Here is a 20,163-nt window from a genome sequence, read left to right as displayed (position 1 = left end):
ATTCTCGGAAAGATTTTGAGTTTTTGCAGTGTGCTTCCACATCTACTCCCGTGTCTGCAAGTGTTTAAGCTGTGAAAAATGAAATGGACGGATAAATTGTACGCAAAGGGCCCGGGTTCAGGGCCACTTAAGACCAATCTTGGGCGCCATTTCGAAACGGTTCAGCCGCCGACGACTGGAGAGCAAAAAAAAAAAAAAAAAAAAAAAGTGAAGGCGCTATAATGCACAAGAGTGAGAGTGAGAGGCGAGACGCACGGAGAAGAAGACCCCAAGGTGAGCGATAAGTGCGTCCACGTGTTTGGCAGAGCGCGCACCAAAGCAAACAATCAGACAGTGGAGAGGTTTGCATGTCAGACACAGGAACAGACATGCTGTAAGAAAGCCCAGAGAGCCGTCAGGATGTTCAGAGGGAGCAGATGGGGAAGCTGGAGGGGAGCCAGGCCTCGACGGGAGGGGAGGGGAGGCAGCGAGGGGCGAGGGGAGGTGGAGAGGCAGCAGCCAGGTATGCCAGGATGACCTGCACCGAGGTAAAATAGTTTATCTAACCCGCAGCCGATTAATAATTGGCACGGGGCGGCGAGAGTAATGGCGCTTTAAACATCAGTTTCATAAGTGAGGAATGCATCCACGGAGAGCGGCGCTGAGCAACAGTCAGGAAAGGGATTATTTATATCTTGCAAATGTTAGGCGTAAATGGACACGGTTAGGCATTTGCTCGCCGCAGCAACTCGCCAAGACCAATATTGTTCCAGCCGACGGAGCTCCCGGGCTGGAAACGGAGAGAAAGAGAGAGGGAGAAAGAAAGAGAGAGAAAGGGAAGGGACCCCCTCCTCAATCACCACCTCTTCTCTCCGCCCGGTAACAGTGGGGTCTCCACGGTATCCTTCAATTAGGTTGTAGTTTACGGCCCCGGGGCCCATAGCCTTCACGCACGGGGCCAAACTTCATCTCCCTCCATCTTGAACTCGACCGCGTCGACTCGTCTGCTACCGGCGACGACCCCTCGACCCCCCACCCACTCTGTTTACATCTCCTCTCCTCAGTTTGGACTTTCTTTCACACTTTTTTCACTTTTATTCTCAAAACTTCTCCTTCTTTTTTTCAGTAACACTTTACTTGAATAGGTATTCATAAGATTGACATAACAGCTGTGATAAACATCAATGAATACTTATGACAGCTGTCGTTAAGTGTCATTCGGTAAGTTATGTCACTTTTGATGCAAAGTTGACATTGTTTGAGATGTTTTTGTTCTGACAACTTGACATAAAGACAATTTAAAGTAAAGTGTTACCTTTTTTTCTTTTTTATTTAAACTCCATGCAAGTTGTTTTTATGTCTCTGCGAAAAGAACGAGTCTTTCGCCGCCGCTGCTTGAACACAGAGTGAACTGTTGTCGGTCCTGAGGCGGCCACGTCGGGGGACTTCCTCCTCCTGCTGCTGCTGCTGCACATACAACGTTCAGGAGGTCTTTCTGCAGCGCTGAAGGAGACTTATATATACTTACGTACGGAGCTGCAGTGAACTCTGCTACATTTTACACCTGCCCACTGTGCATTGGGGGCGGGGGGTTAAAAATCCCATAACTCACCAGAGGAACTGTGCCATTAAAATGAAATTGCGAGGAAACAGTGCAGCACTGTCTGTCTAAAACTATTTAGCAGGCTATTTTTGGCCATCCTGCACCATGTATGCCAGTATGTGGTTGAACATAACCAGGAAATGACAACATCCATAATTCAAACCGAGCGCTCCGAATCTGAGGTAAAAGAGACTAATGCTAAGTTTAGAGGTGGTCAGCGTAGCTTCTGTCGGTTATTTCAGAGCTACATATTGAAAGAGTCACGTTACATTAAGGGCTCACCGCCATGTCGAGGGAAACAAGTAGTCAAATGGACATGTCTGTCTCTAAGTGGTAATCTAGAGTGAAAAATACGGCCAATAAGGACTAGGTTTTGGTTCAATGGGGTCATTGTGAGACCAGAGCAGCTCCTATAAAAGCCAAGTACAAGTTGTAGTGTTTTTCTGAGGGTTCATATGTTTGGAAGATGCAGAAAGAGAAAGAGAAAGAGAGAAAAAGAGGGAGGAAGGAGACACTGCAGATGCACATGAGCTCCTCAGGCCTGAACAACAATAAGAAGATATCTGCAGGATTCAGCAAACAGCCCTGATGAGAGATGATGAGATCCTGCAGCGAGGTAGTGAAGCTGCACTGGACAAACTCTCTCTAATGCAAAAAAAATCAAATTAAGCGTTGCAAGTCTGAGCTGGGCCTTGTCTCTCACAGCAGACAGACACTGGCAGCATGGCTTCTTCCTGCAGGGCAAAGGACTGTAACGCACGGCCTCGTATACAAAAACCAAATTGCTGCTCGGCCGGCGGCTGTTTGTAAATAATAACTTGAGCATCTTTTTTTTTAAGTCTCTCGTGGGGACGTTCATTCAGGTGCGACGGGAAAGTCCTGCGATCGTAAACAGCAGGCGCGGCGCAGTCTGGTCTGAAATGTTGCATTTTTTCTGATGTAACAAAACGAAAATTCGAAATATTCAACACTGTTGCACGGAGAGAGGACTCTTGTGAACCCTAACACACCCTCGGGCCTACTACGCGCTGGCTGCAAGCTGCTTCTCCTCTTCTATTTTGATGCGACCGACTGGAAACTGTGCGAGACTTCGGTTTAACTCTTGAAAAATAATCTATAAAACACTATAAATCCTTAAACCAGCGGTGTTGTCATCCTGAAGACGACTCTCACCTGCCAGCGACTGATCCAAAGTTTTTCTACAGACTCGTGAAAAGCTGCAGCTTCTCTTTAGTGTGCAGTGTGTAAACCCAGGACCTGTGGGCCATCCCCTAATTGTTTCTGCTGCTGTCCTTTTCCTTGTGTAACATGGTTTACGTCTTCTGTCTTCATTAAGAAGCAATCAAGCATCTTTGATTTATAAGGGTAATTTAGCCATAATCCCTCCATTTCCTGATCTCCTACATCCAGACTTGTCACAGCACATTTCTGCCTAAGCGCTCCAGCTGATGCCTTCGTTCTCCATAAAGCTGCTGGCCGGCGTTCGGAGTTCGGGGGGTTACGGCATCGGCACCGGCTTCAGCTCGGATGATAAGATACATTAATGCGCTGCCACCTCTGTCACATCTGTACAGTCTCGTATCTCGACCGTTACACCGTCATTTAGGCTCTGAGAGGTCGTGTGAAGTGTTAAACCTTCCTGCTTCTTTGCATTAAAAGCTGCTGCAGCGCTTAAGACCACATCGTCAAATGTTGGTGGAGGCGGAGGAAGAGAGAGAGGATGGGGGGAGCGGAGGAGGAGGAAGAGAGAGATTCTGGCAACGAGTCAGTGAGTGAAACATGGAGCAGACGGGAAAATAAGAAGGAAGCTAAATCCAGACACAACACTTCCTCTGATGACAAGCGTGAAGCAGCGGCCTCACGGCGAAAAAGGACGAGCTCTGACTTTCACACCTCGTTCCTTATTTATTTGTTCCCCCCCTCCCCACCCCTTCTTTACTCTCTGTTATCTTTCTGGCTGCACCACTGTTGTTGTTTTCTGGTGCGTCAGATAATATAATGCTTACATGATCGTTTGTTGGAGCTCCTCTGGAACGGGAGAGTCGCAACAGGTCGTGGCAGTGCAAGTCTCCTGGAAGAAGAGAGACAGAGGGGAGGAGGGGGGGTAAAGAAAGAGAGAGAAAGAGAGGCACAATAAAACCATCAGTTTTCATGAGTGCACTGGGAATAATAAACACTCCCTGCTACACTGCAGAGAACCCGCTTTTCTTCAGTATCCACCGGTTTCATTCTGTCAGCTGAAGAAGAAGAAGAAGAAGAAGAAGGAAGAAAAAAAAAAAAAAAAACGATGGATGAGCGATGGAGGAGCGGGGACGTAAAGGAAAAACACACTCGCTGTTGACAAAAACTGCAGGGATGGATCTGGATGTTTGTGAAATGCTTGTCTCTCCCTCTCTTTTTTTAATGTGCGTGCATGTTTTTTTTTTTCTCGTGCGATGCCAAGAAACTGCCCCGTCCTCCTGAGCTCTGTGTTGCACATCAGTGTGTGTGCGGCCATCCGAGCACGCACACACACACACACACACACATACACTGTGATGTGCGATTTTCCATCCCCTCGCTGTCCAAAGTGGATCGGTACCAGTGCTATCATTTTCTGTCATTACTCATTTCGGGCCAGACATTGTGCGGAAATCCAGACTATTTTGGCAGCGGCGAGGCAAGAAAAGAAAAGAAAAGAAAAGAGAAGAATATTATAAAAAAAAGGGTGAAAACTTCTGCGACTGTGACAGCGGTGAAGATCCAGCCTTGTTAAGACAGACAGAGCAGTGGGTGTTTCTTAGTTTCTTACCTCTCCTGGAACTGTTTGGACGGGATCAAGCCGGCGCGGGGGTTAGCGTCGCCCTCCAGCTTGGCCTGCCACCAGGTTGCATCATCTTGGCACATGATCTGAAGGACGAATCCCTTCTTGAAGCCGAGTCCGGCCTCTTTGCATGGGATGGCTTTGTCGTCCTTGGGGTCAAAGTCGAACAGCGCCTTCATGAACACCTGGTCACAGTAGGAAGAGAAGGAGGAGGAGGAGGAGGGAAACAAAGAGATGGATTGAATGCACAACAGGAAAAAGCAATGGTTCACTGTAAATTACCTTTCCCTCCGTTCCATGCAGTGTGAACTCCAACAAGTCGTCATAACGGCAAAAAACACAGAAGGTGCTTCACACCAACGCTCGGGGTGAATTTTCTAGAAAGGTCACAGCAATCAGAGTTTAAAACCTCCGTCTGCCGGCCAAGGTGGCCTTCTCCATGTCGTTCCGTCAACACTTATGTCGGACTAAGCCCCTCGGCCGCCGTCGTCGTCGTCCAAGAGCGGTGAGACTTAACATCTCCTGAGTCAGAGCCTCCAGTTCTACTCGCTGACTTTCTCTAATTCTAAACACGAGCTAATAATCGGTAATCTTTCCACACGGCGGAACAAAAACCAACACACAGAGAGAAAGAGAGAGAAAGAGAGGTTATTCTCTTTCTTTAAGGAGTTGTGTGTAATTTGCTTTGGCAGCCGGGGTGGGACACACCTCATCAACACAAAGAAAGTTGGAAACCCACGGTGGAAAAACCTCCGACATCTTTTCCTGTTGTGGGCGAGCGCAGGGCTGCAACCTAAAGCACCTTGCTATACGTCTCGTGTCCAAATTGAGTTCTGTCATGATGAGTTATCACTCCGGAGACACCTCGGCGCATGTGGAAAGGAATAAAACGAAGAAAAAGGAAGAAAAACGTGGGAGAGAGAGGGAGAGGGTGAGATTAAATTTTTCGATGTCCCATTGATTTAAAGGGTGCTTCGTGCCATGTAGTGAAGTTATGTTTCAGACAGAGATGTTTTGTTTGGGTCATAACGGCCGTTTTGGCAACCGAGCAGCCGACTCTGGTAGAATACACCCATACATCTACTACACACTAAGCTACATTTCTTCCCTCTCTTGCTCTCTCTTGTTGCCCTTTGATGCAGCTATAGCCACACCACCTGATGTTAAGAGCTCAGAGCTTTTCTCATGAAGGAGGAGCGGCTCAGCGTTTTGGCACCGGCCGATCATTTGTCAGATGGGCTCCTTCCTTCCTTAAGCGGCCCGGACAGACAGACAGCTTCGACCGTTACATGATGACAAAGGATGTAAGTGGCCCACCCTGTCGTCATGCAGCGCAGTGCAGTGCAGGGTGGGCTGCTGCTGCTGCTGTTAATGCTGCTGCTGCGCCGAGGGGAACGATGATAAACCGCTCTCCTCCTCGACCCTCGCAGCTTAAAAAAAGGCCGGGGAGTGGATCCAGCTCCTGTCTGCTACTGATAGATGAGCCCGTGAGAAATGGCGTATCAACAGCCCAGTGGGTGAGTGGGAAAGAGGAGGAGGAGGAGGAGGAGGAGGAGGAGGAGGGGAAGGGGTGACAGTTAAACCACCGTTTAAATGGATGGCTACAAGATAGTGGTGCAGTTCACTGTTAACAGTTGTTACTGTATATATGACTTGTACCCACAGAGACGCTCTGAGGTGATCGATGTTTAGAGTTACTTTACACCCTCGCTCGGTGTGATGCGAGAAGAAGTCTCTCTGAGCTTTTTAAACGGGCTCGGCTTCATGATATTAAGTCTGGATCTGAGTCACCGTCTTGGGTGGGAGATGTGGTGAGATCACACTCATCATGCATCTGGTTTTTAAAAAATAAATAATAATAAGAAAAAGAAAAAAAAGCGTAGGGTGTCACAAGTGAAATGCATGCTGTTATTTGGCCTGTGCAGCCTCACAGTAAAGACTTAATAGTAACTCTATGGCTGAATGAAACTTGGATGACTGACTGACTGACGCATCATCTGAGTATTAACATGGTTGCAATGATGTAAACTGTAGATTAGGGGATAGAGGAGGAATGAACCGACCCGGGGGGGGAAGGTGGAGCAGCTGCAGAAGCACGGGGGTTTGGATGCACATGGACATATGAAGAGGTAAGTTTTCCTCACGCAGAATCAACTTTTTTAGAACTTTTTATTTAAAGAGGCCGCGAGGAGTTTGCTTTTGGTTATAAAAGAGTCTCATATTAATGTGGATGAAACTATTACCCACTTGTTAATGGGTCCATTTTTGATAAATATATCGTTTTGTCTTTATAGTTACTTTGATATTATTATTTAGTGGTCGATTTGTCCAGCGTTGCCTAGTTTCCTGGTTTCCTGGACGCTGCCCGGCGGGTCATGGGAATAACGCCGCCGGATCGCTAGTTGGCATCGTTTATGGATCTGATCGTCTTCGAACCTCCGACTTTCGTTCTTGATCAATGAAAACATTCTTCATCTATTCCATCTTGCACCGGTCCAAGGCTCGTGGGAAATGTAGTATGAAAACACTTCTGCTTTCCGAACGTCCTCGTAGTCACTTTAAACATTTTAATCATTTTACAGAACATTTCCTGACATATGACTTCATATAATAAATGAATGACAGGCCGTATAGCACCATAAGTTATAATAAACATAATAATAATACTAAAATAAATGAAAAAATGGGGAAAAATGATAAAATAGGACCTAAATACTAAGAGATAAAATAAATAAATAAAGAATCAACTAGTGAAGTTGACCTTTGACCTGCTACTGTAGATATAAAAAGTGACCTTATGGATATTTAAGTGGAATTGCATCATAATAAGTGAGTTATGGCCACAACGATTGATTGTTAACATCGGATCTCTTCGCTGAGTCGTACAGTATGGAGGGATGATGGACAACCTGGAAAAAGGATCTGTTTATAAGTTGTGTTGTTGTTGTTGTTGCTGTTTTAGAAACCAAACTCGGGTCTAGAGTCGAGTTTCTGGTGTCGAAACATGTCAGTGATGCAGCGCCGCCGGTGCTACACACGGTGCCTGGTTACTGTATTTCCACGTCTTATTACCATTACACAACTCTCCGCTTTCCCTCTACATACATCATTTCCTCACCGTGGCTCAGAAACACTGTTCTACATCCAACAATAAGGTATCACTCTGTTTTTCAGGTCGATGAGTGTAACCCAATCAACTTAATGATTAAGCCAGGTACAGGGCCTTTACCTTTGGCTCCTTGGTCGGCGCCTCCTCCTTCACGCTGGGAACGACTTTAAAGGTAATGGCTCCTTGCGACTGCGCCTGAGCGTTCGGGGGAGAGAGAGAGAGAGACATGATAGATACAAACAGGTCAGGTCGGGGCGGAAGCAGCAGTCATCTGCTACTGCAAATACTTCACAAAGCACCTAATCCAGACAGAGTCCCATAATGTAAAGCACAGTTTGATTTCTCAGCAGCGGACGGGGCTTTTAGGATTGGATGTCCCTGCTTGAAAGGGATACTGTGTGTGTGGTGGGGGTTAAAGAGGGAGTGTTGAGAGCTATCATCTGCCTTTGTGTCTGAAAAGGCCTTCAATGTTTAAAGGGATACTGTAGTTCACCCAAAATTGAAATTGCACTCATTATCTACTCACCCTCATGTGGACTATGGGCTGGGAGAAGTTTCAGAGTCCTCCGTGGCTTCTCTGAGTTACAGGGGGTCTCGGCGTAGCAGTGCATGTCCATATAACGGTTGCAAATGGATACCAACTGTCTTCGTAACAAAAAGACACACCAAAAAACATCCAAATACCTCCATGCTGCTCGTATGTAATGTCCGTCTTGTATTGAAGCCCCGAAATGCGAAATTGTCCCGAAAAAAATGTAATAAGTCTATTTTTCAAGCTTGTTTGTAGCGGAAGCTCCTCTTCCCAGTTCGTCCAAATTTGATGAACCGGGAAGAGGAGCTTCGAGAAGTTTCCGCTACAAAACAAGCTTGAAATATAGACTTATTTAATTTTTTTTGGGACAATTTTGCATTTCGGGGCTTCAATACAAGACGGACATTACATACGAGCAGCATGGAGGTATTTGGAGGTTTTTTGGAGTGTCTTTTTGTTACGAAGACAGTTGGTATCCATTTGCAACCATTATATGGACATGCACTGATAAGCCGAGACCCCCTGTAACTCAGAGAAGCCACGGAGGACTCTGAAATTTCTCCCAGCCCTTAGTCGACATGAGGGTGAGTAGATAATGAGTAGAAATTTCAATTTTGGGTGAACTATCCCTTTAAGAGGCTCCCCTCTCCTCTTCTCTCCTCTTCTCTCCTCTCTTTCCTCTCTGCGCTCGCTCCGCTCGTCCCTCCTGGCAGAGCCCTGGGCCCGTGACAGAGCTCGTTTGAGGCCTGCGGCATGAGCCTGTTTGGATGGACTACTAAGCATCAGTCTCATCCAGATGGGGGGGGAGAGGGGGGGCAGAGGGGGAGTACCGGGGGCTGCGTGGCTCAATGCATGTGGTCTAAAGGCCAGAAAAGACTTGCAAGGAGGAAAAAGGTCCAGTGTATTTTAGTTTTTTAGTTTTTTTCTTCATTGCAGCGACGAGAGCAACGTAGTCCTGGATGAGGTAGGGGAGGTTTTTGCCATCACAAACTAGGAATGTTATGTTCTCTAAGGGAGAGCAGCTAAAACATGGGAGAGACCATTGGACAGCGCACACACACACACACACACACACACACACACACACACACACACACACACACACACACACACACACACACACAGACGGGGCTGAATGAATGAAGTCGAGCAGATGAGGCTCACCAGAATACGAATGATTTCCTCTGGTTTCTTGTCGTCCACAGGGATTCCATTGACCTCCTTCAGTTCATCCCCGACATGAATCAGTCCTGCCACACAGAGACACACACACACACATAAAAACACACACACACACACATAAAAAAAAATAAAAAAAACGCAGCATATCTTCAGTGGGCTTGATCTTCCGTTACCCTGACATCCTAACACAAGTGAGCTACTGTGTAGAGGTCCGGTGCTTACAAAGCCCCGGGATGTGTACAGTACACCAGATTAATGTTTATCGTCATGGTGGCATTTGAGGCTGGAGAAGAATCAAAACATCATTGTCGACACATGTGGAAATTTGCCTTTGGCTTTCGCTGTGGCAGAGCTGAAAAACAGAACTTGGTCACAATGAAGACGAAAGAATCAAACAGAAAACATGTGGACGACATAAAAAAGGAGAGAGCCGCTCGTCGTTCGCTGTGTTCACGTTTTACAAAGTGGAAATGTGCAAATCGGGGCTGATTCAGCTGGAACTGACCACTTCTGTCGGCTGCTCCTCCTCTCATGATGCGGGCCACGAGGATGGCTCCTGTGTGTTCGTCACGCATGATTGTAGCTCCCTGCAGAGGAGGAAGAAGAGGAAGAAGAAGAGGAAGAAGAGGAAGAAGAGGGTTCAGGTTTCACATCAAATGACGACAATCAGAAGAATCTGATCTGAAACTGAAGGAACTGATACTGAACTATGTCTATTAAATCAGGGGTTCTCAACTAGTCTCACTCTGGGACCCACATTTTCCCATGGTCATTAAGTCGCAACCCACTTTTATAGAATTCAAACCAAGATTTTTTTTTTAAAGCCTTTAAAAACTAATTTTGCTCTTTATTGAGCACACTGCATTTCAGAGCACATCAATGAAACTGAGGAGGACCATGACAACTGCATGTACGGAAGTGAATAAAAAAATATCAAACTGCACAAAATGGAGACCAACAAAACGATATATGTGACTTCTAATGCATCTCTGCATTCAGAGCATATTCACAAAAGTGAATAAATATCAAATTGCACAAAATAAAGACCCACAAAACAAAACAAGATTCACTGCATTCAGGCCACATTAATAAGAAACTGATATCTTTGCATTCAGAGCAAATAATAAGAAAGTGAGGAGGACCATTACAACTGCATGTGTTCACGTGTCTCGTGTGTCTTTCAATATAAGTTATAAAAGACATGTCCAACATCAGATGTGCATTAAATATTATTTACTTTTTTGACCAGCTGTCCGCGACCCATCCAGAACAGGTCCGCGACCCACTTTTGGGTCCCGACCCACCAGTTGAGAACCACTGTATTAAATGACCAATAGGCCGACCAGAACACACTGAGACTAAACCTTTAAAGACAGGATGGTCTGTGTTTCCACTTGCAATGATATAATAATAATATATCCTTTTGGAACTGGCTGTTACGACTGAAGCTAAAATATAAATATTATCAAGATTGCAATATGGCCAAATATAATATCCAGATTGTAGAAGCTGCAACCTATGATGCTGATACAGTACAGAGGCCTCGGACTGTAAATAATATTCTCCAGAGCAGAAGGAACATGTTTGTTTGAGACAAGATTTGTGGAAGTGGAAATTTACTTTTTTTTTTTTTTTTTTTTAACATTTTGCACCGTAAACCATGAAAATGTGATATTATCAAACAACTGCACGTTGACTGATCTCAAAAGAAGGGTGGACTGTCCGAGTGGGAATTTGGGAATTATTCGTTCACTGCAGTAGCGGTGGTATATAGATGCAGAGGTATGAGGCCTTGGTACACACACACACACACACACACACACACACACACACACACACACACACACACACACACACACACACACACACACACACACACACACACACACACACACACACACACACACACACACACACACACACACACAGTAGCCAGAGCCGTCCCTGCCCTGTCTTCCTTCATGGGTTTGGTGCTTGGCCAAAAAAAGACGCACGGAGAAGAAGAGGATAGTGTTTCTGCTTCCCTTATTTGAAAAGATGGAGTTCAGCAGTGATGCATTTACCAGAAAACTTTAAGTGTGACCTGCACATTCACCGCGCTATGAGATAATAACAGAACGTTACCAGACAGAGTTGTTTTAGAGGGAAATACAGAGACTGCTTGATGAAAAACTGTCCCCGACGGGAACGTGCATCAGCGGTTTTGCATGAATTTCCCTCTAAAACAACTCTGTGTGGTAACGTTCTGTTATTATCTCATAGCGTGGTGAATGTGCAGGTCACAACTTGTCCACCAGAGCGTTGTGGAGTTGTTGGATTGTGTATTTGATGAGTTTGATGAGGGAAACCAAGAAATCCCATGAGCCTCCGTAGCGTAGCTCTGAGCAGCTCGCGGCTCTGCTCCGCCGTTCTAAAAACAGCTTGCACCGACAATTAAAGGTAACGAACCTACTGCTATGACTATAGGGATTATGGCAATGGGCCAATTTGCCAAAATGCTGAACTATCCCTTTAAAGAAAACATTTTCCCTTCACAATAAAACAGATAAAAGTCTAACGTGTGCCGGCGTCGGACGACCAGAACCAGACAGATGCGTCGTCTGGTTGCGGCCGCAGCTCGTCCCTCCATCTGCTCCTCCTCGCTGCTATTCCCATCATCCCCCTCACAGAGCTTTGTTTTTATTTCTCATTGCCTGGTCACCTCTCTCACCAGCCGTGGTTTGGTTTATTTCAGCTGTCCGGACCTATATTGCCACCGCTGGAGCGCTATACGGCTTCGACTTCGACCCCTCTGGTTTATGATATTTTTCTGTTTGTCTTCCTTTTGACAGCGCCTGAAGTGTTTCTGGCTGCTGCCGTCCATGGGAAGCAGCACAGGAGGAGATATGAAAACAAAGACCAAAGCAGCCTCTGGTTTGTGCCACTTTGCCGATCTATTAGCGCGTCATCTCGGGTATTTTCATGACCTGTTCACACCTAATGGTTTTCCTCCTAGATAATGGTTTCCTCAAGGTTTTTTCCCCCTTTTGTGGCGACGGAGAGAAAGACATCAGGATGAGACGGCGGTTGTGTCTGCAGAGAGCTAACAGAATAATGGGGGTAATTAAAGAGACTCAGAGAGGAGCAGGTCAGCGAGAGGAGGAGGGGGGAGGAGGCACCGTCAGACCCCCATGTCAGGGTCACACATCGGCCCAGCTGTGTGACTTAAAGGGAGTTTAGTTCACCCAAAATTGATGAAATTTCACTCATTATCTACTCACCCTCATGTGGACTAAGGGCTGGGAGAAGTTTCAGAGTCCTCCGTGCCTTCTCTGAGTTACAGGGGGTCTCGGCGTAGCAGTGCATGTCCATAACGGTTGCAAATGGATACCAACTGTCTTCGTAACAAAAAGACACACCAAAAAACATCCAAATACCTCCATGCTGCTCGTATGTAATGTCGGTCTTGTATTGAAGCCCCGAAATGCGAAAATAAGTCTATATTTCAAGCTTGTTTTGTAGCGGAAGCTTCTCGAAGCTCCTCTTCCCGGTTCGTCAAATTTGGACGAACTGGGAAGAGGAGCTTCCGCTACAAAACAAGCTTGAAATATAGACTTATTTAAATTTTTTCGGGACAATTTTGCATTTCTGGCCTTCAATACAAGACGGACATTATATACGAGCAGCATGGAGGTATTTGGATGTTTTTTGGTGTGTCTTTTTGTTACGAAGACAGTTGGTATCCATTTGCAACCGTTATATGGACATGCACTGCTACGCCGAGACCCCCTGTAACTCAGAGAAGAGAAATTTCAATTTTGGGTGAACTATCCCTTTAAAGCAGCAGTCAGTCTGTGATGTAGAAGGAGAAAGAGAGGGAGAGAGCTTTCTGTGTGAATAGAGCGCTGCAGGCAGAGAGAGACAGACTGTGACAGACAACAGGACGAGATGGGAGTTGGTAGGAAATCTCACAGGAGTCTTCAGACATGTGGTCATTAACTTTCTCTCCTTTTCTCTCTCGTTCTCGCTCCACTTTCTCTGTCTCCTCCTCTGAGCTGGCGGATGGCCAGAGGGATGATGGATGTTTTTATTGTGTCCCTCGGGGGGGGTCGCTGGTGGCTGGTGGCAGTTTAAATAAAGGCTGACTAAACAGCAGAGACTGAACGCAGCCTTGGACCCGGGGGGCAATAGGCTGCACAAACTCCACACACACACACACACACACACACACACATATATATCAGCATGGTGGCGTGTCCGTGGCCTGGCGATCTACTGTATAGACTCACATATGGTGCATTAGATATAAATCGTGTTTTTTTTTCTTTTTTTTGACACATATGGCTTAAATCACAAATTCGAAACACTGCGCTGTTACGGCTTTTTATTGCAAGTGGCAACGGTGATTACAGAGAATCACCGTTGCAATGCAAACACACACACACACACAAAAAAAAGAAAAAGACAAAAGGATGAGGTCATGAACCCAGATCTGTGGGAAGCAGCACTGGGATTTACGAGTTTTGAACACCAGCTGAGAAACAAACACAACAGGTATCATATATGAGCTCATTCGCCCCAAAACTCGTTCTCCTTTAGTTGAAGATTCTCATCTGACCCACTGCCCTCAAACCTAACGGGGCCCGCGCCGGCGAGCCAAGGAGCTGAGGATTTACGAGGGGAGGTGGAGAGAGAGAAAGGAGGGGGGGGGGGAAACCTCCCTTCATAATCTGGCCAGCCCCGGTCTGAACTCTCAGCACCGGTACGGTAGCCAAATGAGCTCTGTCTGATAAGAGAAGCCGAGGGAGGCCAGAACGCTCCAGTGGCAACGGGAACGAGCCAAACTGGAGGGTAAGTGGAAGAGCAGAGGAGGAGGAGGAGGAGGAGGAGGAGGAGGAGAGGATGGAGTGACGAGCTGTCGGGGAGGGAGGTGAAGGAGGAGGGGGAGGACGGTGGGTAGCTATATGAGTTCGGGTTGAACGTGAGTGCGGCTGTGAGTGAGTGAGGAGATCAAGACAAACTGGTGCTAATGTGCAGCTCAAAGCTAAGTCATACAAAACATTTTAAAATTCCCAAGCTCCTATTTCAAAAGATTTTAAAATAATTCATGCATTGAAAGGTACTAAGGTACATTTTTTAAGAGACTAACTGAGTAACAACAAGTGCCCTGCTTTAAAGAGTAGAGGCAACTTTGGTTATCTATCCAGTAGCCAATGTTTTAAATTATAAGAGAAATTTAAAAAGTTTGTTCTGCTTTTCAGGGTTTCAGTTCAGCTTGTTCCATTCTTTGATGGCTGTCCATGAAAAGACAGATTGCGCAAATGAGGAGTGTCACATGGGAATAATGCAGTCACCCCTGGAAACCGATCTTGAGACTCTTGTCTTGGAGGAGGAGGAGGTGGAGGATGGTGGGTATATGAGTTCGGGTTGAACGTGAGTGCGGCTGTGAGTGAGTGAGGGAAGGGAGATGATGAGAGATCAAGATAAACTGGTGCTAATGTGCAGCTCAGCAACTCTTTTATTCTTTATTTCTCTAATTTCACCGCATGAGTCTCATGACGACGAGATTAAAACGTGCTTCTCTGGTGAGATTTATACATTTCTATGCACATAAATATACATATACACATTACATATACATATAAAACTCCAACACTTCGCCTACACTACGTTTTCCTTTCCTCATTCCCAACGTCCCAACTCCCTCTTTTCCTGATCCTTGATTACTCCGCGTTCGCCACACTTCCCCTTCCACCTCATTACAAATCCACCGCTCACCTTCGCTCTCCACTCCACAACAGCCCTCCTGGAGGCCTGACGGACGCCTCAGAAACACTGGGAGGCAGCTGCAATGAGGAAGGGGTGGGGCGGGGGGGTAAATCCAACCTCCTGAACTCAGCATCACCTTCCCCCTCGTGCCTTGATACCCTATGGGTGCTATCATCAGCATGCAGCCTTGCGTGACCACTAATGAGGAGTCCCTGCTCTGTTAAACAAATACATAAACACTCGGCCTCCAACCTGCAATACGCTGCATAACGTGTGTGTGCGAGTGTGTGTGTGTGTGTGTGTAAAGGAAGAAACAAGGTAGGTAAAGAGCCTCCAGCACCGAGATGGGCTTCCTGGTGCAGCGGAGAAGAAATAGAAATAGCACGAGGGGTTTACACGGAGCCTTCAACGCCTCCTGGCACATGGAAGCCATTTCAGACTTTTTTTTTTTTTTTTTTTTTGCATGGAAACAGTGCTGCAGGAAGTCAGACAGGGAACGTCGACGTCTGTCAAAGCACATGCACGCATGAGTGACAGCATGTGTAGGTGTGTTTTCGTGTGCACGCAACCGTGTCTAGGTGAGTGTGTGTTTTGTATGAGAGCGGCGGCCACGGGCGCTTCCCCACCTGAAGTCAGGGCCAAACAGAGAAAAAACCCTCAAGAGGACGGGATGATTGATGCCGGACAGTCGCTAAACCTGATGAATGGGCCACGCTATGTTAGCAATTAGAGACGAGGCGCCACTTAACCATCAAGTGGCTCAACTCCACTGTTGGCAAAAAAAAAAAAAAAAAAGTGCATAAAGAAACTTAAATGTTGTTCGGCGGCTGATTTTCTCTTCCTGTTTGTGGAGCGTTGTTGCTGCAGCTCGGACGACGACGACGACGTCTCTCTCTGCAGAAATTACACAGAAACACAAAAATAGAGACGAGAGAGGGGGTTCATCTTGGCCCGAGGAGGTCCTCCTAGCTGTGGTCAATTAGTCATCAGTAAGGCGATCCGAAGCCTCCACTCCTAACGTGATCAGCTCCATATGCAGCCACTGCTCCTTTTCTTTCTTTTTTTTTTGCTCTATCCCTCAATTTTCTAACACATAAATGCCTCTGATTGTTATTGTTGGGTTGGCCTTATTCTCTCTCTCTGAACGTCTGATGAGGAGCGCTGGAGTGACGCTTGTCCGTATCAAGCCATCACCCCCCCTCCCCACCCTCCCTCCCAGAGAGCGCACTGGAGCTGGAGCTGGAGCTGGAGCACACATGCCGACATGGCAGCCGCATTAAGTATGTGATGACAAATGGCTCACACCTCATATAGTGTAGGAGGGGGAGAGAAAAGGAAAAAAGAAAGAGAGAATAGGGACTGAAATTTTTTGGATTGGCTCCTGTATGAGAACGTGTGTTTATTAGAGGGAATGGAATGAAGGCCGGAGCGTCCAGGGAACTGTCAGCGAACAGTAGTGCCATGAAACTTCAGCAGATAAGAGGAGTAAGACAAGCTGAGCGTTGGATGTCTCGTCATGTTTCGGCTTGGCCGCAACAACCGGCTTCTTCTGGCAAACCGAGGCTTCGTGGGGCAATCAGAGTTGCCCTCTGGCTGATGGACTGGATGGATGGATGGCTGGATGGATGACATGATGGAAGCTAGCTGGCTGGCTGGCGTGTAACTCTGGTTGTATGGATGACGCGAGGCCTGGCTGGCTGTCTTGGCCTCGGCTCATCATCATCATCGCTGTGAGTCTTGGGGTCTGGTGCAAGGCGATGTGTGGCGGGATCCTGAGATCTCTTCACTTTAAGGCGAGACACTACACTACTTTTTATTCCTTAATATGTATTCTTTCATAAAAGTCGAAAGAAATGGTAGAAAATCAACATTAAGGTTTTTATTTTACTTCATTTTGTCTCTTTCGTCAGTAGATTTCTCCTAAATTCACCAAAAGTTAACGTGCTACTGTTGTCTGACCCATGTCATGTCAGGTATCATTGTAAAGCTCTCTCTCTCCTGATGTAGGCTCCAAAAATTGTCATTTCCTCCGTATCCGCAACCAATCGTAAAAGTACGATTCACATTAACAATCTTACAGTAAAAGTCTTTAAAGGTCGTTTTCTCAAAATGAGTTTTTCCTCAGACTCTGAGCCCGAAATCTCCACTTCACCAAACCTTCTAGTTTGATCCCTGTCTATATTCTGAAGGTTTTTACAGAGGGGATTGTTGATATATCATTCATAGCCAGATTTATACAACATTTTATTCCTAAAAACAGGGTGAAATTAGATTTTTTTTTAGGGCTGGTGACAGTATTTTCTCATTTACAGAGTGATAAAAACTTGAGTCTAATATGTCAACAATCTGTTGTTCAGATTTCGGTTCTGGAAATGTATGCAAATTAGCGCATATTTCATTAAAAGTTGCCTCATTTACATATTTAAACATAAAATTTGAGGGATGTTTCATGGTGATATCTGTTAGTTAAAACTTTTACCCCATTTACCCTTAAAGGAGACATATTCTGCCCCTTTTCCACAAATTAAGATAGTTCCCAGGTGACTTAAAGACATGTCTGTGACATGCTTCGGTCAAAATCCCTCAAGGATCAAACATCACAGCTCTTTTCATCCTCTCCAAACAGCCCTGTTCAGAACGGCTGGTTTCAGTGCCTGTCCCTTTAAATGCAAATGAACCACTGGGTATTATGCAAATTCAGAAACTAGTTACATCATTGGAAGACAACTGAGGGAACAGCTCGAAAATCCACATGGATTTCAACCCAGGGAGCCTGAAAATTACATATTTTTTTGTCAATTCTCACATTTTGGGGGCTGGAAGTCAAGACAAACACCCACATGTATGTTAAAGAGCCTTCAAAAAGGGATATTTCCATAACATGTCCCCTTTAACCTCGAACCGCTCCACTCGTCCTCGCCGCACCACCAGGGAAAACCCGCTCCATTTCAAACAACGCGGCTCCTCGGCCTGCTGCTGTAACGAGTCCGACCCGACCACTCAAAACAAATCGGCCCCCGTGAACCGAACCGAGCGCCGTGGCATTTGACAAACATTATTTCTCCCTCCAAATTGAGAGCGACGTGGGAAAACAAACACGGGCGGCCCGGGCAGCGAGGCCGACGTGTTTTGACATGATGTCACTTAACAGCAAAAGTGTAACGGCGACAATAAACTCCTGCCGACTGCTGTGTTGACTGCTGTGTTTAGAGGTATAAATACAAAGTGTAGTGGAAACACATGCTGGCGTTCTTCACACCAGATGTCGGCCATGGAAAAACCAAATACAAAGTGGGAATGGGCCTCCTGGACATTAAAATACAATTACCTCCAATCATATCTGGTGTTGGAGTGTGTCATTTCATCTTACCTCACTGCGATGGCATATACACACACACACACACACACACACATATAACGCTCTGGGCCCGGTGTATTTATGAGTTATTGCACACTTTCTCAAAGCGCTGCAGACTCGTGTAATATTAGCGTATTCTCTTATGATCAGAAAATCCATTCGGCGTTATGGTCGTCTATAAAGATTAACGCAGCGCTGTAAAGGATTAGCAGCAGGAGTCCAGAGGAAAATCTATACACTATTGTCGCAAAAAGAGGAAGAAGAATGAAGGATTTCAAGGTTTTTTTATTTTTATTTAAGTACGTCAAATGGTTTTTCGAGCTGATGCAACAAGGCCGGTTCCCTCTGGGTGACCCGTCGTCTCATGCCTTTCCACCTGTTGTATTAAATCGTTTGTGATTGCAGCTAATAAAAGCTCCTTCCCTCCCTTTCTTTATTCTCCCTCCTTCCCTCCCTACCTTTTATTCTCCCTCATACCTCGTCGTCGGCCTCTCAGACTAAACCCAGGCTCCGGTTTCCCTTTTTATTTCCTTAACCTCGGTCTTGACCTACCAGTCGTAATTAACAAGTATACTGAGAAAAAGGAAAATTGCGGGTCATTATTATGATAATTATGGCGAGCAGGAGGGATTCCAGGAGGAGCTGCCAGGTAGTCTAATGCAGAGAGAGAAAGAGAGAAAGAAAGAGAGGGAAGGAGAGAAGGACGGCTTACCTTCATTTGTCTTTCTCCACCCCTTCTTCTTCCTTCTTTTCCTTTTCCTCCTCTAGCCTCTTTAAACCTCAATTTCAGAGCCAGTCATTACCCTGTTGCTATGAAAACACACTTAGCGGGCCCACCTCGGCACTTCAGACAGGTGCCGGTGAGTTTGTATGTATGTGTGTGTGTGTGTGTGTGTGTGTGTGATTGTGAGGGTGAATCAGTGTGTAAATGTGCAGCTATCTCACTGAAAATGTGTGTATTTGTTTCCATAGTGTCCACATGAATCACCGTGTACTGTAGACAGAGTGGAATCGCCGTCTCTTCGCTATGAGCTGCACGGTGCCAGATATTTAGTCATTATGTACTGTATGTGTGTGTGTGTATGTGTGTGTGTAAATGTGTGTGTGTGTGTTTCTTGTCTGCATGAGTGCACACAAAGAGACAGTTGTGTCACGGCTAGAGGTCTATCTCTCGCTCTGGGATTGTTTAGCGTCGTTACACCAACTAAAGAAAACAGCACTTTCACATGTCAGTATTCATTTCCAAAGCCGAGCTGAGCCGAGCTGAGCTGAGGAGCCGGGGCTGCAGAGGAGCGCCCGGCCCGACGGGCAACAATGCCCGCATTCAGCCGAGCCGAGCCAACCAAAGCTGAGCCGAGTAGAGCCGAGTAGAGCTGGATCGAGCATCCACACCATGGAGTTCATGATTACACAAGACTGACTGAGTGAGGAGGAGGAAGACGTTTTATTCAAGAGTGCCGTGAGATTAGGATCTGGGAATGCCTCAGATGTGGCTTTGGAAGGCCTGCGTGTTTTCACATTCACAACTCAACAGGCTGCAGGGTGGCGGCAGCAGCAGCGGCGGTGGTGGTGGTGGTGGTGGTGTAACAGCCGCTGGACTGAGCGTTGTACAAGAACACACAGCAGAATAAACACAGGGCTTTTCCATGTCTAGTTAATCCAATTTTGTTTTTCTTTTTTTTGTAGGATGGTGATGTGTGTGTCTATAAACACTTTTTATTACAATAAACTTATCTTATACGTTAAAACACACTGTATATTCAGCATTAAGCTACTGTATAAATTAATCTATGATAAACAGCAGAAACTATAATGGAATAATAAAAAAAAATGGATCGTTTCCACATGT

At 46.0% G+C, this 20,163-nt stretch overlaps 1 protein-coding gene across 2 annotated transcripts in view; it reads right to left on the bottom strand.

Annotated features, from left to right (window-relative positions):
• mpp7a (MAGUK p55 scaffold protein 7a) overlaps window positions 1-20,163 on the bottom strand; it is a 165,517-nt gene that overhangs the window by 40,075 nt on the left and 105,279 nt on the right. Inside the window, exons 7-11 of one of the 2 annotated variants that reach the window (XM_083995638.1) lie at window positions 9,714-9,795; window positions 9,191-9,276; window positions 7,615-7,689; window positions 4,374-4,570; window positions 3,589-3,653 (exon numbers count right to left, since the gene is read on the bottom strand). In XM_083995638.1, coding sequence (XP_083851764.1) covers window positions 3,589-3,653; window positions 4,374-4,570; window positions 7,615-7,689; window positions 9,191-9,276; window positions 9,714-9,795 — 505 coding nt within the window. The remainder of the gene's footprint in view (window positions 1-3,588; window positions 3,654-4,373; window positions 4,571-7,614; window positions 7,690-9,190; window positions 9,277-9,713; window positions 9,796-20,163) is intronic. The other variant, XM_083995639.1, reaches the window with a different exon arrangement.

The sequence above is a fragment of the Trachurus trachurus genome, assembly GCF_905171665.1.
Source record: "Trachurus trachurus genome assembly, chromosome: 20".
NCBI lineage: Eukaryota > Metazoa > Chordata > Actinopteri > Carangiformes > Carangidae > Trachurus > Trachurus trachurus.
Note: the sequence above shows the minus strand (reverse complement) of the source record. Positions and strands in the feature narration are given on the sequence as shown.